At 33.6% G+C, this 9559-nt stretch overlaps 1 protein-coding gene across 2 annotated transcripts; it reads left to right on the top strand.

Annotated features, from left to right (window-relative positions):
• The first annotated feature begins 3837 nt into the window (after positions 1-3837).
• LOC111909904 (RNA polymerase sigma factor sigE, chloroplastic/mitochondrial) lies at positions 3838-7511 on the top strand. Of its 2 annotated transcripts, none has more exons than XM_023905688.2 (6): positions 3838-3991; positions 5283-6046; positions 6124-6270; positions 6370-6606; positions 6762-7025; positions 7168-7511. In XM_023905688.2, exons 2-6 carry the CDS (start codon positions 5345-5347, stop codon positions 7363-7365), a joined length of 1548 nt encoding a protein of 515 aa, XP_023761456.1. In that variant the 5' UTR covers positions 3838-3991; positions 5283-5344; the 3' UTR covers positions 7366-7511. The 2 variants fall into 2 exon arrangements, with proteins under 2 accessions (XP_023761456.1, XP_023761457.1); XM_023905689.3 differs by having other exon boundaries at positions 3862-3986.
• The last annotated feature ends 2048 nt before the right edge of the window (positions 7512-9559 follow it).

Genomic DNA, 9559 nt, shown 5'->3' on the forward strand with positions numbered 1-9559 from the left:
AACTGAACTAAATGATTTAAGATACACTTTTTTCAAGTGTTAGTGACAATTTAAAAAGAACTCGTTTAACAAACTCTAACTTAACCGATCAAATCAACAAGGTTTCGTCAAAGAGCAAGGAGAAACGCATGTGGATAGAGAAGATAGAGTCTGATTTATCTAAGTCTAGGGATGAGTTAATTTATTTGCAACGGGATAATTTAATGCTTTTGAAACAACGTAACATTTTCTGTTTGATTGCAAAAAGGCTTTATTTTAATATTACTCAGTTGCACCTTGATTGTGAGATTGGTAAGAAAATTCACAAAATGATCTTACCATTCCTTGAACTAAAGGAAGATGAAATCGACGCTGACTGCTATAAGTGCGAGTCCATTCTCTCATCTGATGAAGTTTCAAACGCTTACAAGGTAGGACTAGACAAAATTGAATCATACATTAAGTCCAAAGATCACAAGAATATGATAAAGTAGCTTTTGGATGAAAATGATAAACATAAAATTAAAACTGACACTGTGAAGATGTTTGACTCATTGAGTACAAAGTTGAGTTGCTGAAAACACATATGAATTCGATGATGACCGTGATATGAGTGAAATCTCTGTAGGAGATAAGGTTGATTATTTAGAGTTTGTTAAAACCGAACCTGAACCTGCGAAAGTCCTAATTTGTGAAAGTTCAGTCGAGTTCACATGTATTTCTGAAAACAAATCTAAAGTCTTAAAAGCCAAAGGAACTGTTTTCCCAAAAGTCCAAACTATTCCTAATCAAGTTTTCACAACAAAAGGACTGAACAAAAATCAAACAATTGAATTAATGTCCATGGTCAAAGATGATAACAAAGATGGCTATGATGAGTTCTTTTGGTCTGCTCCAATCGACAATGCAGACGAAACCAAAGGTCTGTTTGAAATGACCTCATGGAAAATGAAGAGCCGATACATAGCAGAACCTCTAAACAAAGTCAATTTAAGCTATGAAAAGGGAAGTCTAAGTGGAACTAAGAGTGTTCCAAGTGATACATCGTCAGTTTAGATCGAAACCCCTACCAAGAAGCAAAAACCTAGGTCCAGCATTCACAAATCCTCAGAGCAAATCGCAGCTCAAAAACGCAAAAGGAATGCTAGATATAACAAGAATCTCAAGGAAAGAAAGCAGTTCTAGCAATCAAAGAATCTCAACTACGTTCGCAACGAAAAACCTTCCAATCGAACTGCGAAAGTCTCTTCACATGCGAATCCTAGGATTTTTTCGTGAAACCAACCTCAATCTTTACAAGTCTCAAAATGACAAGCTTTTCATAAAAATGATTTTCCAAACAACACGAAACCTATGGAGAAACCGAAACCTTGTTTTTCTAAACCTAAAGTTGCGCATCCTGAGAGAACATCGCACGATGTTAATGGAAAAGGAAAAATAGTTTTGAGTCCACAAATTCCAAACACAAGGACCAAATCTAACTCAAAGAAAGTTGAGAAACAATTCGTGTAGAATCAAATAAAAAATAAACAAAATCAATCGTCTTCAAAAGATACGAACTTAAAAGATAATAGGATTAAGGTGTTTCAAATAACAAAGAAAGATAGCACCACCTTAGTTAAGCGTACTTATATGGTTGATTTTGCAATTACTTATCGTATTTCTGTGAAAGGCTCACGAGGACCCATACACCTTTGGGTTCCTAAATCTGCTTGATTTTCACAAGTGATTCGTGATGAGTAGTTGACTCAGAATGGTACATCGATAGTGGCTGCTCGCATCACATGACAGGTGGAAATGAGGTATTGCGAGAGTATAGAGAGCTAAAAGACGGTGGAAGAGTGAAATTCATAAATAACTCACTTAGAGAGATTAAAGGATATGGGATGATCACTAATTGATAATTTTCTATTCGCAAAGTGGCATATGTAGAGGGACTGCAACACAATCTGATAAGTGTTTCACAGTTAGTTGTTGGCACATGATTGAAAGTTTTGTTTGATGACGAAGAATCAAAAATCATTGAGAAAAAGATAAAGTCAGTGCTTCTAAAATCAAAACGCAAAGGCGAAATGTACCCACTGAGCATGTATCCTATTCGAGGGAAGCATGCCATCTGCCTACTGACGAAAGCACCTACAGATGATAGTTGACTATGACATCGAAGACTTTCGCACCTCAAATTCAAAGATATCAACAAGCTTGTTCTTGGTGATCACATGTGAGGGTTTCCTCTCTTAAAATACGACAATGACCATCTCTGTGCTGCATGCGAAATGGGAAAGCAAGGCAGGAAGAGTCATTTAACTATAGTGAATATGAAAGTCATTATATAAGACGTAAGCACGGAATATCGTCTGGTTGTTATATAAGACCTTCCACACCGGTTCTTGGAAATGAAAATTGCAAGTCCACATAAGTATTTCAAATCCACCTAAGCTCTTGTCTTTCAGGATCTGAAAGCCTTGCAATATGGCCCCACAGTTTACTTCAAAATCTAATTTGTTTTGTTTTATATGAAATATTTTCCTATTAGAAAATTATACATGCTACTTGTTATTTACATATTAGATTTATGTATATAATGATTACATTAACTTTTATTATATAAATATACTTATCTATTAAAAATTATTCAATTTATAAGTCAGTAATAAACTTTTAATTAATATTAACTAATACTAAATATAAATATTTTAGATATAAATTAAAAAAATACAAATTAGATGTTTGATGTGGTAGTGAGACCATTTTTGAAAAATAAGTATTTTTGAATTGATATAAAAGTTATTGTAAAAGCTGGCCAAACACATTTAAAAAACTATATGTTATTACACCTGATGTGGATGACATAATATCAAATTATCTTTGCAAGGCTTTCATAGCAAGAATACACCAACATGGCTTGCATAAAACTGAAACGTGGCAACTCAAATCCATTTGAAAGCTGTGATGTGGAGGCTCTTAAGCCTATGGACAGCAGCAGGAGCCAATTGGTTACAAAAAGGTCCTTATGATTATGTGATTTGTGGAATTAAGTTCATGTTTTAATTGTAACATTGGCCGTCCTCAAAGTTTAATGTTGTTTTGATTTTGGTCTATATAAGATACAAAAAGACTATTTTACCTTTAATTATTATTTAAGTTAATTTTTATCTCTTATTTATTACTTATAATCTTAAAAGAAAGACTCATCCCTCGCTAAAACCATACCAATTTCGATTTGATTCATAAAACATGGGTGATTAATATAAAAAGGATCAAAATCCTTCAATAATCAAAACAAATACAATTAAGAGATCCAAAACATATATTTTTAGAGAAAATAACGAATCAAACAAGAAAAAATATTGAAGTATAACGTATAATGAACTAAGAAGAACCGGTAACATTCATTTTCATTGATTCGAAAAAAATAAGATTCGACACCGTATTATATGGTAATTCCACTGGATTTCACAACCTCATATTAATACATTGTGTTGGATTGCTCTGAGGTTGTAAAATTACAATAACAAGAAATAAATATGTTATTAATAAGAGTATTTCATGATTGAACCTAAAGACGACAACAAAATCATCTGATCGTTCGATATGTAATAAGTAGAGGGATGTTCAACATTATAAATGGACTCGATTCAAAAAACCACGTAACTATAAGGACTATTTTTGTAATTTACTATTTTACTCTAGAAGTTTATGGAAGAAGGGGGAACACGTAGAGGGATGTTCAGGGTTATTATAGAAAAAAAATTTGACTTGATTAAAATAAACCACATTATCATAAGGACCATTTTTGTAATTTACTCTATAAGTTTATGGAAGAAGGTGGAACACGCGTCTCTTCTTTATATCCTCTACTTCTTTGTGGTTATATGAAGTCCGAACCTTTGAAGACAGTGATCATTTCCTACATATAAATATCCCAACCACTAATTTTTTTAATACGACCCCGATTTTGTCTTTCATTAGTAGCACACAAATCCACCAATCGAAGCATCTACACTGTAAGGTACGCTACACCTCTTTTATTCATCGTCTCTAATTTTTTTTTTGCCTGAATAGATATCGTATTTGCATCATGATCAATTTTATGTATTAAACAATGCTATCGTTGTTTAATTGGATGTTTTTTTCGTCGAGATTTTTCTGTATTAAAGGGGACTTTTTCTGTATCATAGCTATCGTTATTTACTTGGTGATATGTCTTGAGAGTAAATAGTGATATATATTGAGGATTATTATTAGTATTAAAGGGGCATAGCTTATCGAGTTTTTCGTGAATCATGCAATTAGACATGAAAAACGGGTCGGGTCGTGGCAAACAGGTCGGATCAAATTTAAACATGTTGACACAAACTAGACACGTTTAATAAATGGGTCAAAAAGTGCAAACCTGAATCTGCATATGGAACATTTAGGTTAAGCTCAAGTGGTGTTTATCAATGTTAAATTATTTATGTCATGGGTGACAAGTAAAGCACACTAGTTTCACCTTATAATCGGCATATGGAAGAATCCCTCCATTGGAGTTCTACAATCAATAGCATTATGGATATTTTAAATAATTTGGGTTGAGAACTTTATTAATTTTGAAAGATATTATTTTAATTAATGGATTTTTAAGTAACTCATGTAAAATTGTTGTTAAATTTAAGGTGATGTGTAAGCTAGATTTGATTTTTAGTATGTTTTTTTTAGTAAAAAGACAATATGGTAATTCTAGCTTTTTGTTTTGTTGTGTTCTCGTTTAACCAAACTCAATCAGACAACTTGTTATATTCTGTTCCAGTCTTACCAAATGCTATACAAATTATTTGCATTGTCCAGTTCAGTTTTGTAGTTCAGTTTTGTTCAGTCTAATCTTCGCATTGTATATAAGGGCTTTCAATCACTATTTGTCACCTTGAATATTTTCATTTCTTTGATCATTGTTCTGTTTTTATGAGCGTTTGGTTATTAAGTTATAGAAAACAAAATGATATTTTTTTCAATGATGCCTAGAATGTTATGTTATGTACATATGTTTCTGATTAACAAGGGCTTGATCCTAATCTCTCCTGCTTGTTCCATAGCATTGTGAAAACTTTTCAATCAAACTTTAAAGTTGTGTCGATTGAGATTGAAGTGATTTTTAACCATTTATAATTCGAAACAACTAGAATTACCAATTTAATGATCCTGTGGAGTTAACCTATTTGTTTTGTATCCAACATGCTATACTTGAACTAGTAGAAGTTGATTTACATTTACTCCTTTTTCTATTTAATGATTCTATGGATTTACCTATTTGTTTGTTGTAGGAATTATCTTACAAGTAAAAGCTCTTCCATTATTCAAAATTTCTGCTTAGATACATCTTGGCATGGGAGTTGTGACTGTATCTAGCTCTGCTGCAAGGACCCCACTTGGATTAAGTGCAAGATTCTCTTCTCATCAATCTCCATTCAAAAGAAAGTCAATATTAGCATTCAAAACAGATAAACCCAAGAACACAACTTTAGTTTCTTCCAAAGAATCTGCAAATTTATCTGTCGACAAATCTAAAGAAAACCCAAAGAGACTTAGACGAAGTAAAAAGCCTTCAGAAAGAGTACAAGCTTTGTCCACTGTTGAAGCTCCTTCATGCTCATTAGATTTGGATTACAATGAAGCTGCAGCTGAACTCGATAGATTATACAAACTGAGTCCAAGTCCAACAACCATTGACTCTGATACCAATGATCATGTGAAAAAAACTCCACGAAGAAAAAAGAAAAACTTTGATACCAATGAGAAGCTAAAAAACACAACCGTTGATATTGTAAGGGGGCACCATAAAAAGTTGCAAAGGTTGACTCTTGAGAAAAGGATTCATCTGAAAAGTGAGAAAAACTCAACATTAATTACATCAAATTTGAAAAGAAAACAAGGAAAGGTGAATGAAGATGAAAAGATCAACAGACTGGTTAAAGACTACACAGCCTCTACAGATTTAGGAAGTTTAGATTGGAAGAAAATGAAAATCCCACCGGTTCTTCCTTCTTCAGAACACACTCGACTCTTTAAGTTATTACAAACAATGAAGGTAACAAATTCGAGTCTCTTCAAATCTATTTTTGTATAATTTTGTCTATTTCTTAGTGGTTTCTTTTGCTACAATAGGCAATCATTGGAGTGAGAGAAGAGTTGGAGAAAACTTTGGAAAGAGAACCAACAGATGGAGAGTTAGCAGAGGCTACAAACATGAACGTGTCACAACTAAGAAAACAAATTGGAATCGGTCAAGCAGCTAGAAATAAACTAATAAAGGTGTGACAAGTTAGGTTTTCGTTTCTCTTATATTAAACTTACTATATATTGCAAGTTGTTCGTTTTTGCTTAACAATTGTTATGATAATGTACATGCAGCATAATCTTCGACTGGTTTTGTTTGTGATGAACAAATATTTTCAAGAGTTTGCAAATGGAAGAAATTTCCAAGACTTTTGCCAAGCAGGAGTAAAGGGTTTGATCACAGCCGTTGATCGCTTTGAACCTGGAAGAAAACTACAACTTTCAACATATGCTTTGTTTTGGATTCGACATGCTATCATACGTTCTATGACACTTTCAAGTTTCTTTAAAGTACCTTTTGGCCTTGAATCGGTATGTTTTTTGTCGCATTCTTCGTTCTTTCTTCTTGTTCTGTAGGTGTAATTGAGGGTGTCTTGAGAGATTAGTCAATGTGATTGTAATAATTTGTTGTATTGTAAGAATTAGCATAGAAACAGTATCTTGAAATCTTGGATGGATGGATGCAGGTTAGAATAGAGATACAAAAGGCAAAAAAGAAGCTATGGTTTGAACTTATGAGAACTCCAACAGACGAAGAGATAGCAAAGAAAGCTGGAATTTCACTTCAGAGATACCGTGAAGTGACAAAAGTATCAAAACCCATTCTCTCTCTAAACAGAAGAAATTCAGTTACACAAGAAGAATTTATTAACACGATTGAGGATAATGATGGTGTTGGTGATGATGAGAGGCGCCAAACTGCTCTTCTCAGGCTTGCCCTCGATGATGTGGTAATTTCAATTTTTTTTAATGTCATGTTTGGTTATATTTCGTTTTGTGTTTTTTTTTTTTTCGATTAAAACCTCAAATATAAGGTCTTTTTGAGATTAACCCTATGTATGTATGTATGTATGTATGTATGTATGTATGAAGCTTGATTCATTGAAGCCGAAGGAGAGCTTGGTGATAAGACAAAGATATGGATTGGATGGAAAAGGGAATAGAACACTGGGAGAGATTGCGGGTAATTTGAATATATCAAGAGAAATGGTTAGGAAGCATGAAGTGAAGGCTCTGATGAAGCTCAAACATCCAGCTCGAGTTGAATATCTACGCCACTATCTCTTATGAAGGATTCCTTTTCTACATGAATATAAAAATTGTGTGTATACGAATGACAACACCTGTATCATAGTTATGAGCTAAAAATACATAAAACAACACTCGTACATTGTAGTTTCATTACACTATAGTAAAGAGAATTCTGATTATAAGGAGTTTGGTGGGATCGTGTTGCTAATAAACCAAACAGAGATGTAAAATTGGTGACAAGATGAGAGTACATGCGTCTGGTTCTCTTACTTGTGTTTTGAGCAACTAAAACAAAAGAATCGGATTTGAAGGTGTTAGAAACAAAACACTTTTGGATTTACAATGCTAATTTTCTCCTAGGACTCCCTTTTTTTTTTAATATGTAAAGTAATTCTCTCAAGAATCATTCAAATATTTTGATTTTCTCACTCTGGGGAGAACCAAGCAACAGTTCTTCTAAATTCTACTTCAACGAGACAAAATTAGGTTTACACAATGGAGCAAGACCAGATTGGATCGCCAATACTGAACCAAACCGAAAATTTGATCATAGTAAACTACTAAGCAATGGAGGTAAAATACAACCAAAGTTTCATTATTATGCAAGATAAGTATAATTACAAAGAAAATGAGAGACTAAATAAATAGGAAAACTAGTTAAGTTAAATCTAGCTAAATGTATAAATAGAGGTCTCAAACCAAAAAGGTCAATATAATTATTAGAAAAGTGTCGCACGACTCATGATCTAGCCGTCCGTTCAGAAGCGATCTTGACCCTCCATTTTACCTAACACCCCTACATAAACCCACACTCCCTCACTCTCTCCAACCACAAATCTCTCCCAATCTCTCTCCCTCTCCCTCTCTTCATTTCAGCTGAAAGAGCACTACCAGCGAGCCCTCCGCCGTCGCATCGTCGGCGTGCGTCACAACCGACATCCCACCGATCAACCTTTCTGCCACGTCTGGCAGCCTCCCCCAAGCCACCGTGTTTGATGCCGACAGCCGCCACATGCGACTATTCCGGTGAATTTTTCTGGCGACTAACAATCATTTTCCGGCCAAACTCTGGCGGAACACTATTCATCCGACAGGTTACTATTCATCCAACATGCTGAGTGTTGACCATCTATTTTCTGACAATTTCCGAATTTCGTGAATAATTCAGTTTAAAGTTGTGCTAACCTCAATGTCAGTTTCATGACCCCTTTTTATAACATTTTTATTGTTTTCGTGGGAGAATACATGTCTAAGTTGCTATTTATCTGTTATTTAAACTTGTGTTTATTCAAACCGATACTAATACACTATTGAAACTATGATTACAAAACATATTCAGTAGTTATATACCGTCAAAACTCTGTTTACAAAACTTATAAAGTAGTTACATACCGTCAAAACTTTGTTTACAAAACTTCTACCATAGTTAGATACTGTTGAAACTTTGACTAATAAACTTATACAATAGTGTTATATTGTCGAACATTTACCTGAAAACTTTGACATTAAAAGTTAGGGCTTACAAACTTTTAGAGCATTTTACTCAGTGGTTTACATGAGACATTTTCATCACTTAAGTACAATACTTAGCAGACCCCTGACTTATAACATTTAATCTTCGTGAATGAGAGAGTTATGTATAGATCTATACATGTTGACGCCCCCACTTGTGGTTGCTAGCTACAAACTTGACGGTTGAGTCACGCCAGGTGATAACTGTTTACACATTTACGATGTCTAATGAAGCGTAGGGAGGGGCATTACATACAGTTAGGAGCTTGATTATATGTATTCTTTGTAACGTTGAAAACATTTTAAATAAATATATATTAAAACATACTTTTTGGTTTAAGAGTACTTATGATTATAAGCTGGGAAACCACTTATATATAGTAACAACATACTTTTTTGGTTTAAAAGTACTTATGATTCAAACATTTCAAACATATGAAATCACCAACATTAAATTGACACTCTTTCAAATCACATGAGTCTTGGATAAGGTGTCTAAGTCCATAACTATTTCTGGTATGTACTTGACCCGATTTGGCATGGTCCGTTTGGGTTGCATGGCATCATGCATTTGGATAGACTAAAATGAGAGAAATAACACTTATGGTTTATTAATATATTATAAGTTCTAATATATTAATAATATTATTTAATTAGTATTGATCAAGAATTAATTTATAATTAATTAAGTGATCAAAAGGTGACTAATTAAATATATGGG

Source organism: Lactuca sativa, chromosome 4 (assembly GCF_002870075.4).
Source record: "Lactuca sativa cultivar Salinas chromosome 4, Lsat_Salinas_v11, whole genome shotgun sequence".
Lineage (NCBI taxonomy): Eukaryota > Viridiplantae > Streptophyta > Magnoliopsida > Asterales > Asteraceae > Lactuca > Lactuca sativa.

Excerpts from the sequence above, each read along its gene's own strand:
- LOC111909904 (XM_023905688.2), top strand. The coding sequence starts at position 5,345 with ATGGGAGTTGTGACTGTATCTAGCTCTGCTGCAAGGACCCCACTTGGA. Across the intron at positions 6,271-6,369 it reads CTAGAAATAAACTAATAAAG|CATAATCTTCGACTGGTTTT; the intron begins GTGTGACAAGTT and ends ATGTACATGCAG. Across the intron at positions 7,026-7,167 it reads GGCTTGCCCTCGATGATGTG|CTTGATTCATTGAAGCCGAA; the intron begins GTAATTTCAATT and ends GTATGTATGAAG.